This window comes from Hylobates moloch, unplaced genomic scaffold, assembly GCF_009828535.3.
Source record: "Hylobates moloch isolate HMO894 unplaced genomic scaffold, HMol_V3 SCAFFOLD_3, whole genome shotgun sequence".
Classification (NCBI taxonomy): domain Eukaryota; kingdom Metazoa; phylum Chordata; class Mammalia; order Primates; family Hylobatidae; genus Hylobates; species Hylobates moloch.
In genome coordinates this window covers 112,925,430-112,953,424 of record NW_026652278.1, presented here as the reverse complement: position 1 = coordinate 112,953,424, position 27,995 = coordinate 112,925,430, and the positions used below count along the sequence as shown (strand labels likewise).

The 27,995-nt window shown below is 38.8% G+C and overlaps 1 protein-coding gene across 1 annotated transcript in view; it reads left to right on the top strand.

The window, feature by feature from the left end:
* Positions 1-471: 471 nt before the first annotated feature.
* NDNF (neuron derived neurotrophic factor) overlaps positions 472-27,995 on the top strand; it is a 36,014-nt gene continuing 8,490 nt past the window's right edge. The window contains exons 1-2 of the mRNA XM_032146559.2: positions 472-992; positions 27,102-27,290. Of these exons, the coding sequence (XP_032002450.1) occupies positions 27,103-27,290 (188 nt within the window). The 5' untranslated portion in view covers positions 472-992; position 27,102. The remainder of the gene's footprint in view (positions 993-27,101; positions 27,291-27,995) is intronic.

The following is a 27,995-nucleotide window of genomic DNA, read 5'->3' as shown; positions in this document are numbered from 1 at the left end:
TGATGCTATATCTTAATAAATAATTATATGTTATTAGAACTTACATAAAACCAGATTTGCTGGAAATCAGGTTCTCAGTTGCAAAAATGAGACCACCAAATCATTCGGTACTTTTTTTTCTTGGTTTTCCTAAGCCCAGGCCAGGTTGCTAATTAGGTAACTTTTTATCATAATTACCTAGTCAGCCTTAATGGCTTCAAACACTCTGCTCCGTTTCACTGGTCCTGTAGGGCCGCTTCTCAATTGTTAAAACAGCTGCTGAGTTTCAAATCGGAGGAGGCTCGGTCTGCGCCGAGGGGGAAGCGCTCCCTGAGTGAAGGCTGTGATAGGCAGGCGTTCGGGTGAAAAGTGGGACATGAATACACAGTTTGCACACTCTGCTTTCCGCCTCCAACCACCAACCTTCTGGATTTAACACGTCCTCCTCCCTGCCCCCAGATCAACCCCAGAGTTTCTCTCTATTGTGCACCCGAGCGGAGCTAACTGAGCAGCGCACCCGCCGCCGCCGCCGCCGCCCCGTGCGCCCGGCTCACCCCGCATCCCGCGCGGCGCTCCAGCCAGGCGCCTGTGCGACTCGCGGTCGCCCGCGAAGCCCGCGCCAGCCCCGCGGGTCTCTGCGGCATCCTCCTGCCGCCCAGCCCCCGCACGCTCCCTGCAGTTTAAAAGGACCTCCCGCCGCTTCCCGGCGGTGCCCCGGGATTCCCCAGCCCCGCGCGGCTCCCTACTTCACTTCGCAGCAACTTCGGCGGCCGCGCGCCGCCCGCCCTCGCCCGCCTTTGAAGTTTGCTGTGCAGACCGCAAAGTTGGGACACTTCAGCGGATTGAATTTTTCTCTTTTATCTGCCTCCGTCCCCGCCCTCCAGGCTTCTCGTTCCTGAATATTGGTGCTTAGCATCTTGGCAGGGTCCGGGGACGTGGACTATTTCGCACACCACACATCGGGGAGGGATTTTTCCTCTTTTCCCTACGAAAAACAAACAGATCTTTTTAAGGTAAGTGGGGAGAGGAAAGCAATGCCCCAGAGCCCTGACGCCTTAGCCCGCCACCCCGAGACCTAGCACAAGGAGCGTTCACGCCCTAAGGGTCATCCGAGATGGGGGCTCGAGGCACGCGCCCCCATATCGTCAGGGCCCAGGAAGCTTCTCAAGGGCGCCCTATCTGTAGGAGCTGAGGGCATGAGGGGCAGGAGCAGGTTTCCCTCGTGTTTTTTTTTTTTTTGGTTGTTATTTGTTTTTAATTTAGCTGCTTTCGAAGCTGGGCGGCCCGGAGAGATGTGAGGAGGTGGACAGACAGCGCAAGGGCGGAGAAGACCTGGGACCGGGGAGCTCGGGGTGCGGTGGGGGTCTCCGCGGAGCCTTTATCTTGGACTTAGTCTGGACACTTACTTTGCCGGCCTGCCAAGAGGGCTGTTGCCTCCCTCTCCAGGTTCATGCCCTCCGCCCGCCGCTAGGGAAAGTCTGCGGGACTGGGGTTTTGCAGAGGGCGTTTGCGTGTAGGGCGAAAAGCTAGAGATCCAGGCAGCGCAAGAGTTCTTGGTGGGCGTCTGGGAGCTGCGCAGCCGGGGTCGGGAGTTCGGTTGGCCCGACCCCCAACCGCTCTGGCTCCTCATTTGTCCTCTGCGTGGTAGGCGAGCATCGTTATAGAAACTTCCTTGGGCTGAGCGAGGTGGCCTGGGACCGGCTCATACTTTCTTCCGGAGAGCAGAGCGGCCACCGAGGTGACGCCCCTTCCAGCCCCAGCCGGGAGACTCGGCTTCGTGCCCTCGTCCTGTCTGTGCGTGAGTTGGGGTTCGCTCTCACCCGCGCTACCTTTCTGAGCGGAGTCGCCGCGGCCCCGACAACCTAGGAGTCCGAACGAGTGATTGCAGGTCCCAGCTGTTTTCTTGCAGGCACTTTGCAAATTGCTGAATTTGGGGTGCGGTTTCGTTGCATTGTGCGCTCTCGGTTCCCCTTTCTTCCCGCACCCTATCCCAGGCCCAGGCGTGAGATCTCCCCCAGTTCCCCGGACCCGCCCCGCACCAGCTCCTCGGAGTTTGCCGCGGGCACCTCTACACTGTCTCTGATCTGTCCCTCTGGCCAAGTTGCGGTTCCCCTCCTGGCCCCCTTCGGGGCGCTGTCCATTTCTTGCTCTTGGGTACGGGTGGCTCCCTAAAACCAAGACCTTGAGCGGGAAATGAACCTGAGTGTATGTCTGGGTTTTGTTGTTGTTGTTATGTTTTTTCCTTCTTTTCCTTAAATTTATTTACAGAGTTCTTTTTAGCAACTTTGTTGGGTTGATAAATTTGCTTCTCATCTGTCGATCCCGCTAAATCACAAAGAAGAGTTTATTTTTTCATTTAGTTGCTGCTCTCCCCAAGCACACTACCCTCTCTTTCCCCCCTCCACCCCTCCTCCTCCTGCCTCGCTTCCTGAACCCTTTTTCTTTTCTGACGGAGGGAATCTCCGCACCTCCTCCTCTCCTCCTCCCACCCGGTCCCTGAGCGCCTGTGAGAACCAGCGGAGTCATCAATGGAAATAAATAGGACCCTGCTCCATTCTCCGCCCCCTTCAAACAAGTAAAATCCTCCCTGGGCTCGCAGAAGTAGAGATAAAACATCCCTCCCGAGGGAGCGGTTGCGGGGGATTTGATGGGATTGAATTGTTTTATTATCTTGAAAGACGTGATGGATGGATCCGAGAGGGAATATGTATATAAAGCAGAGTGTAGTGAGGGCGATCGGTATGATTATTCATTATTGTTTGTTAAGAGTGATAATAAGGCCGCAACCTTCGCTCAGACTGTGTTTATACTGGGGTTTGAGTTTATGTCAGTCTCTTATTACAGTGGTTTCAGAAAGTGAAAACACCAAAACGTATTAATTCTTCAGTCATTCTGCATATGGGATTAATCAAATGTCAAAAAAGATACTGTCGTTTTACCACAGTTTTAATCTATGAACTTTTAGAAGGTTGCACTCTTATAAAATGTCATTTGCTTCCATCTGTCTTCTTAAAGTTTAAAAAACTTGGCAACATAATTAATTATGGTCCCAATTCCCATTTTCAATCTAAACCTATATTCAGGATTATATTAAAATACCCCATCATTTATTCCTCAAAAGTGACTCTTATGAGTTTAAATTCTTGGAGGGGAGAGAGGGACAACTGGGAATGAGGGGCCTAGGAGTTAGAGAAATTAGTACTATTTCAGATTTCTCTAAAAATTCCTTTACTTCTTCCTTTAAAGAAAGAAATTACAAGGTCCTTCTCTGCACAGTTCATCACTTCAGTGAATGCCCTTAATCTTTACCACACACTTGAAACATAACAGCTTGCAGTCTTGTCTGCATTATTGCTTTCATTTTTGTGTCAGGACATTTTATTCATTAAACCTGTATGTCAAAGACTTAGGCTCAGTGTGGCAGTAACACTCTGTTTTAATTAGTAACTATCATAAAAAAGAAGCTAGAACTCTGTAATAGGTCTAAATTGCTATGAATTATGTGTGGTTTAAATTACGCATTTATTTCAGCAGAAATGAAACCATGAATATAAAACATCTTTTAATCACTTGCAGATACAGCTTTTATCTCTTAAGATGTAACAAAATATGTAATTGAAAAATATCCTTCTAAGGATAAGAGAAGCCCCCACCCTCAGTTTATTTGTCCTGGGTCTGTTTAACATTCATGTGGTAAAGTATGAATGTTAAAGAGTAAAGACTATTGTCACAACATTGCCAATACCAGGTTGATGGAATGCTACCTTGGAAATAGCCACAGTAGGTCAGTCGTCAACTTAATGTAGAGACTTTTCCAGTTGGCTGCATGAACCTTGTTGTTTCAGATTTTAGTTTTCTCACTTGGATTTATTGACCAGACTCTGTTGTGGAAGGGAAAAAATATATTTTAAAACTCTAACAAATTATTTGACATGAAGGGGAGAAAAGTAGAAATAAAGTGTATCTCTCTTCTTATATTTATTTCTATAGCAGTTCTCTTCAGCCTAACTAGAGGTCAGAATTTTTATTTTAAAACTGACTGTGTTTTTGTTGTCGTCGTTAGGACACATCATTTTGGTATGGTGGATGAGTAGATATTGGAAATGGAATAATGACGACTGAATCAACCGAGAGCATAGGAACAGAGTGTGAATTCCACACCATATGTGCTAATTAAAATTATTTTAATCTCCTTTCCTTAGTTTCTCCATGATAAGGTGGTCGATAGTGACCAAGCAGTGCTCTCTCTCTCTCTCTCTCTCTCACACACACACACACACACACACACACACTTTTTTGCTCCCTGCCTTCTTGTCAGGTCTTGCTTTGGGGATCCATACACCTATAGTAGCAGCTGAACCTTGCCAGAGTCAGTCGCCATCGGCTAATCACTTGGAAGAAAGTATGTCTCATAGTCATCTGTATTGGGTCAAAGGCAGGGATACCCAGTATAACCAACAAAATAGTTCAACTAATTCATTTGACCCTGAAATAATATCTAGAACCTCTAAATGTTTATTTTAGAATGATTATTCTAAAGAACATAATTTATTCTTCCCCTGTGGGCTCATAATCATTTAATAGAAGCCACAGCGTGGTTGATAGTAAATAGTAAACCACAAAAAATCTTTGCTTTGAAAGCTGATTTTAAAATCAAATCCTCCAGGATTTAAGTACTCTATTTTAAAATACTTTGCATTTTATTCTGTGAAGTTAGGATAAATTCTGCTGCATTTTTCCACTGTATTACAAATGTAACATTACATGACACTCAGTATGCAGGCAGTCATGCTTCCATGTTAATTTCCTCCCAGAAAAAAAAAAAGTAAATACTTTGCTGCTGTTGTTAAAAAATAATCATGTAGTATGAGACAGAAAAACAAGAATGCTAATATTTTATTGTATCACATGGTGGTATGTTGACAATAAACTCAGTTATATTTTTGTTGAAAATCACACCATTTCAGTGTAAGTCTGTTTGCTTGGCTGTGTGTATTTCACGTATTTCTTGCCTCTTCTGAGATGACACCTGGCATTTGCTGTACCGGTGCCTAAGCCAGTGCCAAAAGCAGGTGTATCCTTGGCTGCTTCCTTCCTAAACACACAACCCAAAGATGCAATATCCACACCGTTCCCCTTCCCTCTGATACTTTACTAAAAACTGCAAACCAACAAACACATGAATTTTAGTCTTTTGAAATATTTGGAAAACATGAAATATATGATGTTAATTCCCCCAATAAAAAAAAGTTGTGGCTTGTTTTGGTTTTAAAAATTAAGGGCAACAAATTTGATCAATGTGGTATAAAAGCAAAGTAGCAAAATGTGTCTGTAGATTTTTCACTTTGGGATAAAGAGACAAATTTGGCCACAGAACAACTGGGTATTTGGCCTTATTACAATGCCAGTTTTTTTCAAGGAACTCATTGAGTTAACTTTGATTTAAACTTCACTTTAAAGTCCACAAACCTCAAGTTTATGAGAAAGGTATAGAAACTTTCAAGATTATATGTCATTATTCTTTCAATAATTTCCGTATCCTTTGGAAACTGATTTATTTTAGTAAGTTAGTTAATAGGTCTTGGTTTTCACTTGTTAATTTTTTCTGTAGCAAATTTGAACATGGCACATTTAATATTTTATATATTTCTCTGAAGTATTTATTTTAGGCTTCACTTATGAAAACTCTGAAATGAATCTTTTCTTTAAAAAAATATGGCTAGAGGTAGTAGTATAAATGCATAATTTATCAAATGTCTCTTTTAATTCTTCTTTTAAAATAATTTGCTGTCTTTTTTATAGTTAAAAACTTTTTTAGGAATAATGGTAAGGTTATATAAAGTTTGGAGAGTACTCAATAAAAACATGATTACGCGTGATTGGGAATCAACTCATTTGAGTGGAACTCATAGACACTGCCTCCACAGCATGGAGACTTTTAAATATAAAAAACCAAATTATAAAAACAATTCACAACATGCATGCACGTTTGCTTTCTAATTGGAATGATTTCAGCTAATATCACAAATAGCGGTGACCAGCTGAATTAAATGGAGGCTGTACAAGTTTCTGTCAGTGTTTCTTCTCTCTAAGCGGAAATCAAGGTAAACACCGTCTTCTTCCAGCTGTGTGCTCTGAGAACATGTATTCCACAATCTAAAAACATAGCCAAAAATATGGACTATATTCAAATATGTGTTTTATCAACAACTGAAAATCACCACATCTTGTTTTCTGAGGCAATGCTCTTATATACACAGATGTAGATAAAATAGGAGACTGAAATTTAACATTTTCTGAAATAAGCAGTAAAATCTGAACTCATAATTAGACCTATAAAATATGATATCTTGTTTTAGAAATCACCATGACTGTTTTCAAAATTTATAATGTAGGAACTATGAACAAATTGGTATATACAAGACAGACAATGCCCTATCCTGGCAGTTGGCAAACAAACTGTTGGCAGACAGTTAGGGGTAGTGTTGTGGTACTTACTTGAAAATACTATATTTAAGAGAGAAAAACTAGTATAATAGGGCCCGATTGATTTATTTAAGATTACTTTGTCCAATTTAGCTGCTACAAGTGTATGGTGACTTCTGGAGTGTAGATGGTTATAATTTATATATTAGAAATATATATACTGCTGGATCCTGTAATTGAAGAGAGATTTGTTGCCAACAGTGGGACAGATCAGAAACACCAGCGCTAGCTAAGACACGTAGTAAACTGGGGAAAAACATCAGTCGTTTATCTCTGTGCCTCCCTGAGTCTCTGATATTGTTAGTTCTTTGGGTGCTATGAAAATGTGTTACTTTTTATGGAAAAAGAAAACTGCCCCTTAAATGAGAGATAAACATTTAACACTCTAATGATAGCAATAGCAGGATTCACCATATAATAGAACTAACAGATGGGTTACATGAGAGATGGCCTTAGAGGTACTAGGGAAGCCACCCTGCTCCCCAGGCCTCTCGGTACCAAAAACACTACCTGAAAAAATATGCCTTTTTTTAACTTTTAAATTAATTTTATTTTTAACTTTTACATTAATTTATATTTAACTTTTAAATTTATTTTACTTTTCAGTGTCCTCTATAAATATGAAAATATCTCTGCAATGGGAATTGGGTAAACTGATAGCAGCTAACATTTTACAAAGATATTTTAATAAGTAGATAAAGCCAGATCACTTAAGACAGCATTTTAGAGAGGGGTTATTTTATACATATATATGTATAAAACATATGTAAAATATGTGTGTGTGTGTGTGTGTGTGTATTTCATTCTTTACACATAAAAGTGAATATAAATAGATCTTTTGGTATTTCCTTCTTACACCATAATGGGCAATTTGTGCCCCACAATGAAGCAAAGAGGACACCCCCTTTTAGAGACCTCTGCTTCACAAGGCTGACACTATCAGAAGCTGTCCAGGAATTAGAAAAGGACATTTGAAATTATCTTTGCAAGGTTAGGCCCAGTGAATATTTGCATTTAAAAGCTTGTCTTTTAATTACAGTAAAGTGGAGGATACAAGATACTCTTTTAAACAATCGAAGTGAAGGTTGCCCATTGCCTCTAAAATTGTACTGAACAGATATTCAGCTTCTGTTAGTGTCAACCTTGTAAAGCAGAGGTCTCTAAAAGGGGGTGCCCTCTTTGCCTCATTGTGGGGCAGAGATTGCCTCATTATGGTGTAAGAAGGAAATACCAGAAGATCTATTTATAGTCACTTTTATCTGTAAAGAATGAAATCAAGTTTTGTGAATATTACTTAATACTATATAAATTAACAAAAGCACTCTTACTCAGGATATCAGATGGAACGGCAGAGGTGACAGCGTGTATGAAGCAAAATTAATGCAAGATAAAAATAATGACATTCTGCTAGGTGCAGTGGCACAGTTAATAGTCCCAGCTGCTAAGGAGGCTGAGGCTGGAGGACCACTTGAGCCCAGGAGTTTGAGGCTGTGGTATACAATGATCTTCCTTGTGAATAGCCACTTCACTCCAGCCTAGGCAACATACTGAGACCCCATCTCTAAAAATATAATAATAATAATGATATTATAATCAGCCCTGTTTATAAAACACCCCTGAAATTAACCAGAAAAAGATTTGAAATGTACAATTATGTCTACTCTAATTATCTATGATACTCATCCCAGTGTAGAGAGCTTTTAAGTATTTTTTAATGTATTATAAATATGTATGTTATACAGACACACACAAACCCACACACACGCATACACATTTTTTTTAAATCACACTTCTAAGAGGTTTGGAGACCTCAGACCTCAGACCACACATTACTGAGTGAGAGGCATTGAAAAGAATTGAGCAAGAAGCTGAAAAAGCCCTAATTAGTCACTATTTTCAATATTATTCTATTATTTGTAGAGGTATGTCATAATTCCTCTTTTATGTATAAATGCATATTGTGCCCCATTATGTTTTGAAAATATCAGTAATCTGAGAGTTTAAAAAGTTCCATCCAATGTTTTTCATGTATATTGTGTTGTATTTTGAAGTTTTTCTTTGAAATTATATTTTTTCTCAGTAATGTTGTCAGTTATTAACTAATGTTAAAGTTGTTTCCATGCTTTGAATTTCACAATGGAAGCGGAAATGATTCGATTTATTAATAATAATAATATATCTTTGTATAACCCTTGATTGTTTACAAGGTGCTTCCACATCCACCACTTTCCTTAACCCTCACAGCAACCCAGTGAGGAAGATATTCTATCCTTCTACTCCTGATAAATCTGACTTACCTAAACTCACATAAACTTTTTAAATAAAGTTGTAACTCTTTGGTTTTAGAAGCAAAATTGATGAAAATGTTTAAAAGCTTAAGCTGAGATTAGTTGCCAAATTAATTTGTCTGGAAAATTTGCTTAGAAGTTTTTTATAATTTAATTATTCAGAATACCACTTATTTAGTGTAAATCCACAAGACCATAATTGTAGACTGTCTATGCACTCACTGTTTGTTTTTGGTAATAGTTAACTTCTTAGGGAATTTTTAAAGGGGAAACTGATTAAACTCTTTCACTTGTAAATCATTATTTCAGGTAAAACAGAAACAAAACTTACCTTTGAGACTAAAAAACACTAGTTCTAAATGGCACAAAGGGCTAACAGTGATAAGTAATCCCCATATCTCTCCTTCCAGAAGGTTAAAGTCTTTTTTAATAGGGGAAATCATTGAAAGTGAAGTGGAACGTTAGTCTCTGAACACGCGTAGGTTCTGATGTAAACCTCCCCTGGCCCCCGTGCTCCCCCAATCACTATATGCATAGATTCTCCTCCAATCATAAAAGGTAAACTAGGTTATCAGTTTGCTTTATTAAGTCTACTTATAGCCTGAAGTCATCTCTTGAAGTCAAATTTTCTCTCTTCAGCCCTCCTTTTAATTAGTCCTACTAACCGAGTCATTCAAATCTGGGTATTACAATGTTCTAAGATATGCTATTTGTTGAGTTTGATTTCTCCTCTCTCTCTCTCTCTTTCTGTGTGTGTGTGTGTGTGTGTGTGTGTGTCTATGTGCACACATGTGTAATAGACAAAGCCTTTCACATACCTTGGAGACAAGTTATCAGAAAAAGGATAATAATAAAACATATTTTCTTCAGTAAATATAGCCCAATAAAAAATTTGGGATTAGAAAAATAATTCATAAGTTTATTAGAGACACATAACCCATGATATTGAAACATATTCCAATTATTATGGTAGCTGCAATCACTGAAAAATCAATAAGCTGCAGAATCCTTTGTGAAATTAGTAGCAATTAGTAATTTACCTATCAAGTTATTCCATTATAATGTTAATTATGTGGCATTCTTGAGAGTCAAGAGTTGAGCTTAGATCAGTTCTAAGATTTTTAAAATTATTTTTAAATTATTTTTAAAAAATTGGATGAAATTGTACATTTCAGTGAAACGAGAGTGCCTATAAACATATATAAAAAAGATACTCCAAATATTCCAAAGTTTAAAACCCTTTAAAATTTAATAAGAAAAATAAGTTCAGAGAATGAAAGTATTTATACACTCAACACTTCAGCCACCAAACTCAGTCTATAATTTTTTTTTTTAATTTTCCACATTTAAAGTTTATTCACACGTACAAAGCAATGACAACAACCAGGCAGTTTCGAGACCTCTTTTTCTCTTGGCAGGCTCTATCTTGTGTAATGATCACTGAATGTTGTTGACCGCGACACTCACCAGCTGCAGCTTTTTCCTTAATGCTTCCCTTAAAAAAGAAAAAAAAATAGGAGAAGAAAAACCACACCTAACTGTATATCTTACTTCCTTGGGGGGGAAAGGATTACGTAACTGTGGGTCTGAATTCCCATATTGTGTCAGTACTTGTGGTTTGTCATCTCTCTAATTGTTGTAAGTTTACATGCTTGTATTATTTCATCACAATTTGCTATAAACTATTGAAAACAACTATGTGATCTGTCTGTGTTGTTTGCCTTTTGAAAGTGTACTTTTCTTTAATCATCTCTTAATCTAGAAATAATAATGCAGAACATCCCAGGAGCTGATCCTGATCCTCAGTGCTCTGATCTCAACACGTGCATCTTAAATCCTTTGCTAGATATAGTCCCTAAAAAGCCCGAGCGCACTCACCTTTGAACCAGTGTTGATCCAGTTTTGTTTATTAAACAATGTTGATGTCCTCAGATATGGTGTGTGAAGGATAACAAAAAGCATATTAAGAGTTTACAATTATTTTTGAGATTATTTTTTAAAATCCAACATCTTGGCCTTTACTCTGTGCTTCTAATCAGTCTCTAATTGAATAAGGTCCTAATCTTTTACCTGATAGGTAAATAAAGATGGAATAATCTGGTGCTGAAACTCCTTCACATATCTCTGTTTTAAGAGCAAGTCAAGACGTGTTTTTAGCTGCCGAATAAAATGTTGCAAGCAGTTTGAGAAACTGGCTTACACTATTTGAAGATAAATAGAATCTTTTTAATTTTAAAAGAACATTCGTATCAATTATTTCATTTAATCTCATAACAATCCTGGGAATAATTGTCTCCATTTTGTAGATGAGGTCATTAAGATTGAAGGGGATTAAGAGGCTCACTCAAAGTACCAAAGCCGATCATGGTTTAATCAGGACTTCAACTTAGATCTTTGACTCAGATCTTACCCTAAGTTGAGTGATCTTTTTCTATTTTGCTTTGGAAGCCTTTAAACTGTTTCAAAACTTGAATAAATGAATAAATACACGAATAAATAATAAAAATTACATAATCGTTGGTGGGGGGATGGTGGGGGAGTAAAGAACAGACCAAAAAATAAATTCAGGTGTTTGCAAGAAAACACAATCCTGAATTGACAAGGAACTCAGACATGGGAAGAGGTCACCTGAGACACTGAGCTATGAGCTAGGAGAGAAGAGGCAGAGAGAAAGAAAAGGAAATGATATGTTAACTATTCTTTCTCCAAATTGCGAGACTGTGGATGTGAGGGCGATCTGGCTGCGACATTTGCCACCCATTTGATAGCCAGGGTTGATTCAGCTGATCTGGCTGGCTAGGCAGGTGTCCCTTTCCTCCCTCCCTGCTCCATGTGCATCCCTCCCAAAGCTGCACACTCAGCCAAAGAGGATGACCATCCCCGATGAAGGAGGACTGGTCTTTGGTCAAGGGTATATGAGTAGCTGCACTCGCCTGCCATAACCTCCAAACAAGCTCTCAGATTACTAAGTTATCAGGAACCAATGTCTTTGGAGAATAGTTTCCAATCTTTCCAGAGGTGTTTTTGTGTTTTTTGGGGCCTTGGATTTTATAAGAGGACTAGTAGAATAAATACATACTTGAAGACTTTTCCCTTTAAGTTACTTTTTTTTTACAAAAACGAGTTAACTGCATACTGGTGTGCCCTCCCCTTTTTTCTGGAAATATTTCCAGGGCATGGAAAGAGTTTAACCCTTTTAACTCTTTAAGGTCCCTGGTACATCTACTCATTCATCTATCTATGGATTATGTTAGCTTTATTATAGTTTTTTAAAATTACTATTTTGGTTATGTCTTGTGGTTTGGCACTGGAGGCCACTACACATCCTTTAATAGTATAAACACTTAGGCTTTAGTGCTGACACATCAAAAGAACTGCGGGGACCTTGGGGGTAAAGATGAGGGAGAGTTGAAGCTTCCAGACCATCAGATGTTTGGGTAAATATGGGATTAGGCCCACAGAATGAAGCATCACTTTTTTTTATTCTATGCAATTTACTATTCTGTAGTAGTAATAAATGGTTTCTTCTTGATATCATTTTATTTATTAGTAGTGTTTTTGCAAACTCTATTAAGCATATGAACAAACTAGAAACTTTGGTGTAATTTTGAATCTTGTCACTATCTCCTCAATAGTCCACTGGTCCATTAGTGGGCTTTGTGATAAACACAAACTGCTTAGGGGAATAAACTTTTTTTTTTTTTTTTTAATGTGAAAAAGGTAGGCTGGGCACGGTGGCTCACACCTGTAATCCCAACACTCTGGAAGGCCAAGGCAGGAGGATCACTTGAGGCCAGGAGTTCAAAACCAGCCTTGGCAACCAATCGAAGGCTCATCTCTACAAAAACTAAAAAAATTAGCTAGACATGCTGACACGTGCCTGTAGTCACAGCTACTTAGGTGGCTGAGGTGGGAGGATTGCTGGAGCCTGGGAGGTCAAGGCTGCAGTGAGCCATAATTGCACCACTGCACTCCAGCCTGGGTGACAGAGCAAGACTCTGTCTCAAAACTAAAAAAATAAAAAAGCTAAAGAAAGAAGGTAGAGAAAAGAGAAAACTGAAATAGTAGGGATATAATAATAATTCTTAGAAAAAGAAAGGATATGGGCAATGTCTTTCATTCATAACTCTCCCTAAATAGAGGTTTAAAATATTAAAACTTGGTAGTCAATGAAAATTACAGATCAGAAAGTTCTAGCAATCAAAATCCTAGAGATGAAAATCCTACTGCTGCTATTACCAGATTATAGGTCTTCATAGTTTGGGAGTTTCAAAATAAAAATACATGAAAATCACTAGATTGGAAGAGACAGACCCACCCATCACCTGGCAATTCAAGTGCAGTCCATGAACTGTCAGCATCAACATCTCCTGGCAGCCCATTAGAAAGGACCATTCTCAGGACTTACCCCTGACTGTTGAACCTGAATCTGCATTTTAATGGGAAAACAGCGATTTCTGTGCACATAAAGATTTGAGAAGCACCCGTCTATGCCATTCCTGTGCTCAGATCAGAATAGATCCTAACCAAACCAAAATTTACATGATTTCAGAGGAAAGAGGCCCTCCTGAGTAATATGCTATTTTTGTTCTTATCAGGACATTTTTGTGTTCTTAAAGACAGAAAAATTACACCAGTCTCCTGGACCATCCAGCACATGCCATCACTGTATGGCAGCCATGCCAGTGGATGTCCATGATATCCCCTTCAACAGATTAGAGATATGCTTCCAGACTACTTAGGTTTCACACAATAACCTATTATATGTAAGTCTAACGCCCATAAAATTGTCAAAAACATTTCATATTTTATTTGCGATTTAGCCTATATTCTCTCGAAACAAATTCTATACATCAGCAACAATAGTCAGCTTGAATGTTCTTTTTCATTTATTCGTTATGCACCCTCAAAATGTCATGAGTATCTGCTTAATGTTGGGCTCTGTGGTCAGTACTATCAGTTATAGTACTTTTTGATATACGTAGGATTCCTTTTCTACCCTTAGGAAACTCCAGAATGTGTACAAACAATTTAAGATGGTCTTCAATAGAAATATGAGCATGAAAAGTGCACAGCCAAATTTCTCTGTCATTGTTGAGGACTGAGTTTTAAAGAATGAGTAGACATTTGCCACCCAGAGAGGCAGTAAAGGCATCCTAGCAAAAGGAGTGGCCTGTGCCCAGACTAGAGGCACTTGCTGGGAATATGAAGCAGAGGGTGAGGAGCTTGTAGGAAATGAGTGTGGCAGAGTGCAGGGCTTGAGAGTGAAGGACCTCATGGGCCATAGACTTCATCCTCTGGGGAATGGGAAGCCATCTGACTTTTAATTTTTTCAAAGAGTGAAACAGATTTTTGTTTGTAAAGATGCCAATGTCAGTACTGTAGAAAATGAATGAAATGTTGGAAATGGGTATGAGAGCAGTTAGGTGAGACGCAATAAGTGGATAATTTGAGGCATTGGCAGTTTGGATAGAAAAGAGAACAAATTTGGGAGAATATGCAGCAAGTAGAGTGGCAGGATTTGAGGATTAATAGGACATGGGGATTGAAAGGTCAGATAGTATGGAAGTCCCTAGTTTCGTAATTGGAAAGATTGTGCTGCTGCACTGGCATGTCCTGATTTTCGTGCAGCATCTTCGTTTACGCTTCAGCCGCCTCCTCAGGACCTACTGTTCACTTCAGTCAACAAACATGGAAACCGAGGCTCGGAGCAGTTGCATCATCTGCCCACAGTCACAGTGGCATGGAAGCATTCTGGCAGAGGAAGGAGTGGAGCCCAGATTCAAATTCAAGCCTGACTCTCAAGTCTGGCTTGCAGAGGCGTCCGCTGAGTTATTTTACACTCTTGAGGGTTAGGTGCCTGGGCTTCAGAAGGAGAACGAAGTTGAAGCTAACAATTAGCCCTGAGGGTTTGGTAAACAGCCGCCCCTAACTTCTTTGCACAATACAGAAATCTTAGGAATCTTTCTGATGGGAGATATTTCAGATTGCTCTGCTGTCTGCTGTTAGCTTCTTGAAAACAGTGTAATTCAGCAAATATTTATCTAATGCCTACTTTACACAAGAAAACTAAAAACAGCTATGGAGGGAATATAAAGGGGAGTAAAAAGTAATTTTTGTTCATAAACTTGTGTTATATAAGCCCCATGGAGAGCTTTTTTATAGGGACAAGAAAAATATAAAAATAACTATAATTCAAGTGAGACGAGAAAGTAACGTAAGAAACAAGTCTTTGGTTTCACCAGAGGACTGTAATTCCACCTTATTGGCCTCTGAGGTTCTCAGGGGACTTGCAGTAGGCACTTGATAAACACTGGTTGACTTATTGACAGTGTACAGGGAGAGCTGAGATAACAAGCTGTCTAAGTGAACACCACACTGTCGCAATCCTAGTAAGAATTTCCCCGGAGATTTTATAGCGCTCCGTTTTGGGTATCTCACTCCGGAAAGTCAGGAAGCATCCTCCCTCTGTAGGAACACTTCCTACCTTTCAAACTGCTTCCTTCAGTGGAATGGCTTTGTCAGATATGCCTTTATGTTGCTGAGCTCCAAGCTCCTTTCCCTAAAACCGTGCTGACAACGGGGACTGGCTGGGCGAGCCGGAGAGCCTCTAATCCGTCTCATCTGATAATGGACGTCAGAGCATCTGGTGTCCTCCCTGGGTTTAACACTGGCGAGTTATTCCTCACCTGACCTGACTGCCGGGTCTTGGTGAGCCAGTGCCTGTCTTCCAGTCCCCGTGGCTTGGCAGCGTGTCCCTCTTAGTGGCTGATGGTTGTAGCTAACTCAGATGAGGCAGGTTCCCAGGTGCGAAGCCCGGGAGATCAGTGTTTGTCTTTCTGCTGTCTCTTCCTCAGTGTTCTCATCTGTTAAAAGTCCCTTCTGGTTCCAAAATCCCGTGACTCTGTATGGCTTACTCTTCATGTGAGCCCTTGCTGAAATGTTCCTTCTTCAGAGAGGGTTTCTTGACTACTTAGCCTAGAAGGGCCCCTTCTTCCCCAGCCTTCACCTCTCTACAGGTCCTCTCTAGTCCCTTAGCCTGTATCATTTTCTTCACAGTGCCCTCTGGGATCATTATATTAATTATACTTTGTCCTTTACTTGTTTTTCATCCCTCTTATCCACTGAGTATAAACTCTACGAGCTCAAGATCTTCACACATCTTGTTCGCTGCCTCATTCGCAGCACATCAGGCAGTGCCTAGTACACAGTAACTGCCCTACACATATTTGTGGAAGTACCCACTCCATAATCCCACCACACTTGCTCTTTTCTGTTGTCAGTGCCTTATTGGTGGGTGTCGCTTACTACATCACTGGAAGCTGGGTTATAAAAGATTTCTTTGATGGAAACTTTAGGGAGGATGCAACCCATGTGTTTAACAGACATCGCCAGTTGAATCACCCAGGCAGTTTTCAAAACCAGGTTTGTTATAAGAACAGAAACATCTTTGAACTTGAATCATGTTAAGTACCTTGTCTTGTTAATATGGTGAGTAGAACTAGAAAAACCTTTTGAATGTTTAAGATCCTTTAAGAAAATAGTACATGTGGCCTGAGACGGATGGAAAATATACAAAAATTCAAGGTCGTGCCTGAATGAAATGATTGATAGCTTTTTAGAATCTTTTTTTCTTGCTGTAGTATTCTGTTTCAGTCTTTCAGTTTTATCCTTGCTGTTACCAGCAAACAAAACCAGTAGTTATCTCAATTCAGAAGAGATAGTGATGGTTCGATTTGATCCATCAGTATTTAGTGAGCATTTAACGTGTGTATTGCAAAATGTATGAAAAGATTGCTGACCTGCCCTGTAGAGTATTATACGTCAAAGCTTGGTGTCCATCCTAAAGATGCGGCCAGTCACTTCCTTACTCTCTCTAGCCTGGTTTTCTCAACTGTCTCAGTGACTGCAGTCAATTCCCTCCTGGTCTTTTCTTCAGTGAGCTCACCATCTGCCACTTCCCTGCTGGTGCCTGTGTAGCTCGCTACATTCCGGATTATTCCATTGCCTTTAGAATTCCTCCAGGGATGGTGCTTCTTTCCAAGTGAGTGCCCAGTAAAGTAAGTTATATGGTATTTGGCAGGTGTGAGTTTGTAGGAAGGTTCACAGGTTTTATTTAGCCTATCTGTCTGGATACAGTTTATGAAGAAGTCTGGTCACATATACCAAATAGTAACATTTTCTTGTCAGATTTTCTTCGTACCTTCTGTATCTGTCTTTCTTAATTCTGTTTCCTTCTCATTTACCGTAACAACCACTTTCCAGGACGAAAATATGCCTTTGGACTTCTTTCTCCTCTGGGTACTTTTAACAGATGGGTTGGCCTCAAATAATATGCATCCCTTCACTTAAAATTTAAGTTCAAAGAAGTAACTTCTGGGAGGCGGGTGTGTGCATGTGTGTGTATTGCCTTTCTCTAATATGTCTCTTCAACCATCCATGTATCTGGCAGATCCCGTTTCCCACCATGATAATTGAAATCAGTCTTTTTATTTTTTTAGCCACACTTCCTCCTAATTTCCACTGTAGCCTTTCCTTATTTATGTTTCTCATCATTTAAAGAGAATGCCTTCCTCTTTTTCTCCTCTCTTCTAATACCTTCTTAAATATAATAACCAGTTTTTAAAACTGCATCTAAGATAGACAGCTATTCAGGCTATTTGATGCCACCTGAAAATTCTGCTTGACTAACTTATTTCTCTCATTTCTTCCACCTCTGCAGTACTTTCTGTTTGTCATTTTATCATATGCACATTCCTGAAATCGATGTGTTATTTTTTATTCCTCTTTTGTCCTCATTTCCTTCCTCCAACTTACCTGCACATTCTGGCAATCCAACTGCAAAGCATATCCCCAATTTTTCCATTATTCCTCATCTCCTCTACAAAGTTGAAAAAACCACCATCTCTATCATGGACAACTGCAGTAGCCTTCATCTGATCTTTTTGTTTCACAAAGATGAAGTTGTTTTCTGCTTTTAGAACTACCACTTCTCTGAAATCCATTTTCTATACAATAGACAGGGTTATTCCTTAAAAAGCTTGGATCACTTCATGGCCTTTCCATGCTTAAAGAGCTTTCCACTCGTGCCTGTAATCCTAGCAGTTTGGGAGGCCGAGACGGAAGGATCACCTGAGCCCAGGGGTTTGAGACCGACCTGGTCAACATGGCAAGATCCCTTCTATACAAAAAAAAAAAAAAAAAAAACTGGCTGGGTAAGGTGGCACACACCTTTAGTCCCAGCTACTCAGAAGGCTGAGGCGGAAGGATCTCTTGAGCTCAGGAGGTAGAGGTTGCAGTGAGCCATGATTGTACCACTGCACTCCAGCCTTGGCAACAGAGCAAGACCCTGTTTCAAAAAAGCTGGCGATGGAGGCCTTTCCAACAAACTTAGAACAGCATCCAAACCCCTTAATATTGATGTAAATCTCTATGTGATCGGCACTTGGTCTTCCATTCTTCCCTCACCCACTCTGTTCCACACTGTTGTCCTTTCCTTTTGTCAATACCTCAAGCTTAGTGCAACCTCAGTACCTTTGCAACAGCTATTTCTCTGCCCAGAATGCTTTTTCTCCTGACATTGATTTGCTTCATTGGCTTCCTCTTGTCATTCAGATGACAGCATAAATGTCATCTCCTCGAGGAAAACTTCTCTAAATACTCAATCTAAAATGCCCATCACCACACTGTCTTTCACAGAAGCCTATTTTAATTTTTAGCATAGCTAGCAGCAATAGTGTTTTCTTGTGTATCTGTTTATGTGTTGCCTGTCACTCCCACTAGAAGACTCACTTCCTGAGGTCACCACTGTTCCTAGAAGAGTACCTGGCATGTAGCAAAAACGTATTATATAGATATTGAGTTAAAAAAATAATGAATGAGTGAAAATGCTGACATTGGACTCTGTTGGCTGGACAGGTACATTTTGCCGCATAAATAGATTCTAAGTTCCTAAGATATATATTTTTTCAGACCTCACAGTACCCAGTTGAGTTTGGAGTATGACATTGATACTTGACAAACTCTTATTGTCTTCATTTTTGCTCTTTTGGCCATATTTAGGTTTTGGTATCCTAAGAAATCCATGGAGTGACTTACTGAAGAGTTAACTTCTTGGATAAACGGCTATAAAAAATCAAATTTTTATGGTGCTGCACACTGCAGTGACTCAATATTTTTTTATTGACAACAACAATTCATGCCTCACCTTCCAGGCTGATGTGTGCTGTTGCTGAATGCTACTGGCGTGCTGCCATGCTCCATCTTAGCTAAATTTCAGTAGAGAATGAGGTACGCAGGTTGTAAACTGCTTTGGGGAATGTTGCACAGGAAGTCATTTTCATTTTGTTGCAGATCAACAGGAAATAAGGCTTAGTTGCCAAACAAAAGCAAGAAAAGCAACCAAGCATATTATTCCTTCCTTTGGGGCTTTCATTATTCTAAGAATCATTAGCATCACCTAAGACAGTGGAAGTTATCCCAGCTATCTCAATTTCACATATAGAGGACATTTTGATAGGAAGAAGGTATTTAGTATTTTGTTCCAGCTTTTCTTTGCATTCTCCCATACACTGCTTTTGAACTTTGTCATATCTTCTAACCACCATCTGACACATTTTAAGAGTTCTGCTCCTTTCTTTATTAAAATGAGTCTGGCTTCCTGAATTACAGACTACTCCTATCTATGAGACATTTATTTCGGCCAATTCTATTATTCATTATTCTTCTCATTGGCATTAATATTGATGGGAATACAAGATTACTTACTTTAAAATCTGATCCTCTTTGAAGTAATTCTGATTGTGCAGGCTTGGCCATCTTTTAAATTAGAATGCCCTAACGTTATCCCTGTTAGGAACTCTGCATCATGAGACTCAGAGGGAGTGCATGACAGAATGGAAACTTTATTCGAATCCTTGACATGTTTTAATTTCACATTGCTTTTTTATATTAATTTAATTTCCTTCCAGAAGGAAAGTTGGCAGTCATTTAGAGAAGTGCTAAGGGAGGCTGGAATCATTGCAGTTGAAATGCATGTGCAGGTCCCTAATCTGTAGATTACTGACATAATGAACTCTAAAACCCTTAATAATCATGCCACTGTGTACTGACAGCCTGCATTTAGAGAGCTTTAGTGCACAAGTTCTGTACATAATGTCGGCTGTACTTCGTTGGGCTGGGTAGAAGTTGGCATGTTATTGCAGAGTGAGAGCTCACCTAGCATGTACGAGAGACCACTCGTCAGGGCAGACCAGGAATCCTTTACTTCCATCTGCTTTATTTCTCCCTTTTCAAGTATGGAAATGTCAGCCTATAATATGCTGTATTTCCTTCAAATTTTTAACAGATTTGGATTTTTAAGAGCAACTAACTTCAGACATTTTCATTGTTTGCAAAAGAAAACAAAATAAAACACCTTTTGGGAATTCAACTTTTGATTGCTGCATTTTTGTCTCGAAGGAATCTGTACATCCACACTGGCACATGGTGGACATTGAGTATTAAAGTGTGCAGTCCCCTTTGCTTACTGCCCAGCAAGTCATGGCAGACACACGGCTCTTCCTCTAACCAAAGCTGTATATTTTTTTCTTACACCTAGACCAAATGCTTCAGATTTATTATCAAATGTGACATGGATGATTCGAACAAAAACAAATGCCCTTGAGTTTAAAAATATAAATTTAAAAGACTAAATATTTGCACTTAGAAAGGAAAAGAAAATAACAGAAATCTCTGTGGCGGACCATTCCTTGAAATTATTCTTGCTAAATTATAATCATGCACTTTCCACTCTCTTTAATTAAACATTAGATTCCATTTATTCTCGACACATTTGCTTCAAGTAAATAAGAATGCCCATCCTTTTTTGTTATTGTAAATGTATTTCAACCTCGTGGCCTGCACATGATGAGGCACATTAGATAATTTTTAAGCGAATCTCAGTGATACTATATATTTTTTCAAATTTTATACTTTATGTTATATTTATACTGATGAATCTGATCTTAAATTTTATAATATGTAAAGTGTGTAAGGGCTTGACATTTTTGACAACTACCTTTATACATTTCTGCAAAGAACTTCTTGGTGATAGAGGGATGGAGGAATTTGTTTTTATCATATTATCACAGGTAGGTAAAGCTGTTGGCTGCTGTTCTGAGGAAGCTACAGTGATGAGAAAGGTCACAGTGCCTTAATTTGTATCACGTCTTCTATTTTGAAAGCCTTGGACCTCTACATGAAAGCCCAAAAGAACTTTCTATCTACCAGATTTGCAATTGTTTGAATTGCTCAGATAATATAGCCACATAGCAGTCTATAAATATTAAAGACAAGCTTTCTAGTGGTTGAAATAAGAGTCTACTCTTAAGAGTCTTAATTGTTTTATGTGGTAAAACCATTTAGTAGATTTTTAAGAAAAAAAATTAGCCAGATTTTTTTCTTATCACTGTTCATACAATTTCAAATAATAAATGTTAACTAACTGAACCAGTAGTTTAAGCCGATGGGTAAATTGACTAGTTGATCTTATGTAATTGCAGATAAATTTTGCAAAATGACAGAGTGGAACTGCTATAGACATTCTGGGGCAAGTTGAATTTTTTTAGGGTATATTGTGCTTTTTTGTGATGATAGAGGTAATTCTGGGTATTTACTTGATACAATGAATTACTCAAACTCCCTTTAAATTTTTACAATGCTTGCCATTGACCATTTTATAATTCACAAGCATTTCCACAGGTTTGTGGGAAAAGGATATGCCAGATCAGTTGGACAGTTTATTTTATCTAAAAGTTCCATAGAATATGAAGTTTAAATTAATGCTAAAGAAAGGCTTAGAATTGTTTGTACATGTTCAATTATCCATCATTTGCTCCACTCCCTACTCCTTGCAGAACAATAAAAACGCTTTAAATCTATTCACGACATTTTCTTTAAAACTGGAGGAGATGAAGGGGAGAAGCAAGTTCCCATCACCATAGTCCTAGAACATTAGAAAGAATCCCTTCTCCATATCTCTTGGGTTGTATAGTATTTACCTGCTCACCAGAAAGTGGGCAGCAGATGTTCCATTTTTATATTTAAAAGTTTCCTCTTTGGGGACTACTACTCATTTGCCTTAACTCCAATATCAGCTGATTGAACTCATAATGTTCCACATTTTGATCTAAAAATATGTGTGTGTATATTCATATACCATATAAACTAGTTATTTACTTTGGATTATCCAAACCCATCTCTACCTTTGTAAGTATAGACTATATGGTTAACCTTTGGACAATTTTATTTCCCCTGTAGGATATTGGCATTCCAAAGAAAAATCTCATATCACCAATAATCTATTTTCTAAAGATTGAGTTGTATCAAATTATTAGGTCATTTTTATTTTCTCACCTCAGTTTTAGCAGGATCTGAGGACTTGTGCCAAATATGAAGAAGGCCTTTGACAACACAAAAATAGCAGAATTATAGATTTCATCTGTATCTTTTATTCATTAGAACTTTTCAATGGAAACAAAGTCAATTTTTTCAGTAACAGAGTAACACCACCAAGTTCTTCTGGGTTGTGGATACCGTGCAACCAAGTTGATCTTCCTAGCAAAATAAAAATATTTGGAATTATCCTAGCAACTTTCAACTTATGTTTGAACTAAAGCCTCAATTGTAGAAAGATAGCAAGATTTGTTGCTGTGCAAACACATTTCCTACATCATCCACCAGATGGCCATGAAAAAAGAAATAGTGCTTAAAGTGAAACTCTGACTGATGTTATTTAATGTAAAGTTTAAATCTAGATAAGCTCTGCCTACCTAGAAGTAACAAAAAGAAATGAGAGGAAAAGTTATGCCATTAGAGGGCACTTTTGTAATCTTAGAAAAAAAGTCTGTTCTTATAAAGCAATTTAAGGCTTATGCTTAACAAGAATGAATTTTCATTTGTTTATTCTCAATGACTAATTCTTAAACTATATATCTGAGACAGAACATTTTATTGTTAGGGGAAAATGTGTAAAATCTTAAAACCACCGTTTAAATAATATCTATGTAAACCTTCAATTTTTTATCAGTAAATATAAGTTGTAAAAATATATACCATGTATCTACACAGTCATTTTTTGATTAGCTATATTCTGTGCTTCTTGTAAATACATTTTAACTTGTGCCCATAACCTGACCAAATTGAACAAGCCATCAATGCTCCCTAATATTTAAGTTTTTCACCAACAGTAGTTGCATGTTATTAGATAATATTTATAGAAACAGAATCTGACAGAATATAAATTCCTGTGTTTGGGGTGCATACTAATTTTGAAACTTTTTTGAAAAGTGTGCTTTGCCCATAATTGGCATAGCAATTAAGATGGTTAAAACTGTTTCAGAAACAAAAAATGTGGCCTGATGGAATTTTAGTTTGGGAAATATGATGTTTTTGATAAAGCAAAAGATAAAGTTTCAGTCCGTTATCTATTGGTGATCGTCTAAATAAAAATATCTACCTGAGCCAATAAAGTAGGTAAACCAGTAAAATAGTTTAATAAATAGAAGCTTATTGTCAAAAACTGTGAAAGACTTGAGATTTTAGCCCACTTGCAAGCTAATAAATTAGTCTGTCATAGTTTCATGGATCTAGAAGAAGGCAAGATACTCCTGGGCCAGAGATAAAGGACTTTATTACTCAGAGCAATGTATTACTCAGGCAGAGTATCATTATTTTGTTCCACTGGCTGGCTGACCCCCACTTCCCACAAGATGATGCAAAGAGGGCCAGAGGGCACTAGGCCGTGTCTGGATTTTATTACAGGAGAGGATCCCTGAATTTAGGGACCTGAAATCTTTTATAATGGGTGGTAGCCATGCCTGCTCTTTGCTCCAGAGGCTTTATCTGCCAAGGCTGCTCACTATACAAATATCCTTGAAAAGATAATGTGGAACAAAAGCAGTCAGTACATCTGCTCCCAAGTACTTGCAAAAGCAAACACAGAGACCCATGGAGAATTGCCTCCCAACACCTACTCTGCATAATCCTATAACTTGAATTTGTTTACTAATATTAATTTGTTAAGTAGCTGAACTGGAGAATATATAATAATCAGATTTACCATATTTTAAGCCACCTATAGTAAATAGTTCATATTTTTTACGTCAGATAGTATTTACTGTATGACCTTACTTATCTAAGTCTCACTTTGATCATTTTTAAAGTGAGAAAAAAGAATAATGCCTACATTATAATGTTGTTGCTAGCATTAGATGAAATAATATATTTACAGAACTTAGAAGAATGCCTGGCATGTGGCATGTATACAACAAAATTTATTATATTGTTTTTATCTTAGAATTTTTTTTTCTTTTTTTGAGACGGAGGCTCTGTCGCCCATGCTGGAGTCCAGTGGCGTGATCTTGGCTCACTACGACCTCTGCTGCCTGGGTTCAAGCGATTCTCCTGCATCAGCCTCCCAAGTAGCTGGGATTACAGGCACCCACCACCACACGTAGCTAATTTTTGTATTTTTAGTAGAGACGGGGTTTTGCCGTGTTGGCCAGGCTGGTCTCAAACTCCTGACCTCGTGATCCACTCGCCTTGGCCTCCCAAAGTGCTGGGATTACAAGTGTGAGCCACTGTGCCCAGCCATAATTCATTTTTTATAAGTATCTGATTTAATAAAAAGAGAGTTCTTTCCTGGGGCAATTGAGGATGCAGGGAAGGTTCCTATCAATTGACACTATTTTTCCAACTCTGGCTGACCTAAATATCCCAGATACCCTGGGTCCTTAGGCAGCTTGTCCTGCTAAGTCATACTGTGGCACTGCGGTTGGCAGCTTTGTGGACAAATATGGGGCCTAAGGAGGTAAGCCTTCAGTGGCTCGGAGGCAAATATGCCTGTGTATCTCGCTTTCAAGTGCTCTGATAGCATGTTTGCTATAAGTTTCTAACAAGTACAGAAAGCGAAATTCTAGCTATTTCTAAAGAGATTTTCTTCAGTTGGCCTCATCTGTTCTCACAAGGCAAGTTTTGGGGATGGTACTACAAAGAGAAATAAACTTGTAGAATTGTATGTGGCATGTCTATGGTATTTCTAAACAGAGGCAGCATAGCAAATGCCATTTGGATTTTCAGTTTCTGCTAGCTCTAAACAAAAGAGGAGCAGAGGCGAGGGACAGAGAGCAGTGAGGGAGGTCCCATTCAGGTCAGTCCAGCATGTCGTTGCTTGGTTAGATTAGATCAACCTAGTCTTGATTTTGATCCATCCAGCCATCTTTTGCAAACATAGCCCTTGTCTACTGTTAGCAACTCTCATGAGTTCCCACTGACATCCCCAAGTTCTTTTGGGTTTCTCCTTGACAATCATCTGGATATCTGAGGGAGAGATTACTTCATGCAACTTAAGAAGGCCTGGTCTTATTCTTAAACTGCCAGCTTGTTAGGAAGAAAAGTTTATTTCAGTCACAGAAGCATTGCTCATTAGAGATCACCCATCCAAACTCTTCAGAAAACTGAGGTCCGGGGTGGCTAGGTGAATTGCCTAAGATCACACATCTAGTTAGGAACTGAAACTAAACATCAAGTTTCTTAGCTCTCAGTTGAATTTTCTTACACTTGCAATACAATTAAGAAATAAGAGTGGGAAAGAAAAGCCTCATAATAAATTATTATGGCTTTCTGGAGAGATATTACAGAGGATGAACATTGGGCTCTACAGTCAGATCCACCTGTATTTGTATCCTTTCTCTGCTTACATAATGGAGTTTTATTTTTGCGTAGGATAGCAGCTACTTCACAGGCTTATTGTGAGGACTAAAAGTAGTAATGCAACTCGTGAACTTAGAACAGTGCTTTGCACATAATAGCTCCAAATCACTGCAGATATTTTGTATGGAAAATCGCCAGAGCAGAAAAGAATATTTGGAAAAAAGTAAAATGCTTTTTGCACAAGCTCGTTGTGAAAAATCCAACTCTCATGTCCACATTGTAAAAAAGAGAATGCTTATTTCTTTCAAACGATGTATTTTTGTGATCTGAATCTATTTTTGATAGCATTCAAAGGAAGATAAAATTAAAATCAAGTGATGTTTTAAGTAGAGGTTGATTATAGTAATGTCTATTTAAAAATAAAACTGGCATTCACTTCATCTTGAATTGTCACAAATATTTGCTATTTAAAGTACCTCAATGTAAAAACACTATATTTCTCTAATGCTTTAATTCCTTGATGTATGTTAAGTCAGAGAGGTAAAGGAAAACAATTCTTTACATATTTCTTTCTGTGAGAAAAAAAAATGTACCAAATGGTCAGAGGAAGCAAAGTTTTTTCATGAGACCTGTCATGTCAAGGAACTTGCCTACCTGGGGCTTCCTGTTGGGAACACCAAGACATGTGGAAGACAGTGTCTTTGACAACACCCCTATAGCAATGTGCAGTAGAGAATGATCCATCATTCCTTAGAGGATCTTTGATGGAAGTCAGTGACAAATGCCAAAATGTAACTCAGTGAAAGTACTCTGCTGGAGGTTAAGACAAATGTTCTAAATATACACCTTTCTGGCTTGATGTGTGAGTGGAGGTTCAAGCCCATTTTCTAAAATGATAAAGATGTATATGTCAACGTTGTGTTGAAGACTCTGGTACCCAGTAACAACTAGACATCAACAAATAACTCATCTTGTGATTCTGGACAAATTGCTTAATCTGTGAAGGAGATGAACTTTATGATTTATAAAAATCCCTGACTTATGAAAATTTAATCTTGGAAAAAGCGTAATACTATATAGAGAGTTATATATGTATAATCCCTAGTCAGATTTTAGGGAAGAATAAAAATAATTGAGCAGTGATAATTTTCTGGTTCTCAATGAGTCTCTGTGATTTATGTTGAATGTAATAGTTCAACCGTATCAGCAATTAGCAAGTTGACTGCTGAGCAATGATACCAACCAACCATTGGTATAACTTTTATAATAGTTCAAAGAACTGACCTTAAGAGATTATTTTCATGCAAGCTTTGAGACATTGATATAGTGTTATCTACAATGTCCATATAGGCTTCTGCTGTAATGAAGTGAGGATTTTCTCTCTGAATACCCAGAGAAGTTAATGTAGCAAGAGTCTTTTCATTTGAAAATCTTTCTAATGTCTGAAATTCTAGTGAATTTATTCTCAACATCGTGAAAATGTTTGAAGAAAAAATATAGTAAAGTTGCCTTCAAGATCATGTGTATGTATCCAAAATACATGATGCGTCCCTAAATTTCCATCAAAGCTAAAATAGTGTTAACCCTTAAAAAGTCTGTGACTTGCCTGAGTGTCTGCCTGCAGAACTAATAAAGTAGTCATTTCTGTTGCCTCAGGATGGTGCTGCTCAACTGGTGTCTGCTGTGGCTCCTGTTTCCACTCAGCTCAAGGACCCAGAAGTTACCCACCCGGGATGAAGAACTTTTTCAGATGCAGATCCGGGACAAGGCATTTTTTCATGATTCGTCAGTAATTCCAGATGGAGCTGAAATTAGCAGTTATCTCTTTAGAGATACACCTAAAAGGTATTCTCCCTGCAGTATTTTCTTTATTAAAAAGCTCACAAAGGATGCCTCCAAAAAAGAGAGTAACCTTTAGACTTAGTTTAGGTAATTTACAAATCAACCTGTGAATGGCATTACCGATCTGTAAGTAAGGGGGAACATGGCAGTGCAACTTCTAATTATGAAATAGAGGCTGTTTGATTCTTGCTGATTGTCATCTCCTTTTGGGTGGAGGAGGCAATGCTTGCATTTCTTACGTTTTGGAATGATTATTTTCTTCTTTTCAGTACAGGAGGATATTTCTTTCTTTCTTTTTATTTTTTTTCCTGAGATGGAGTCTCGCTCTATTGCCCAGGCTGGAGTGCAGTGGCACAATCTCAGCTGACTGCAAGCTCTGCCTCCTGGGTTCACGCCATTCTCCTGCCTCAGCCTCCCGAGTAGCTGGGACTACAGGTGTGGTGTTAGGATTCTTAGGTTTTATTTACTCATTTAGTAATTCAATTATTTTAAAATGTTGATCAAGTACATACATGCAGAAATCTGTGCTAATTGCTAGGAATACAAAGGCGTGACAAATGAACCCTAACAGGGCCCTTGTGAGGAAAATGACATGAATCAAATAGTAATACAATTATATAGTCACAAGTAACAATAAGTGCCCAAAAGTAAAAAGTATAGGACGTTCTGAGAATGCATAAGAGGACCTGATCCAGAGTGAGTTGGAAA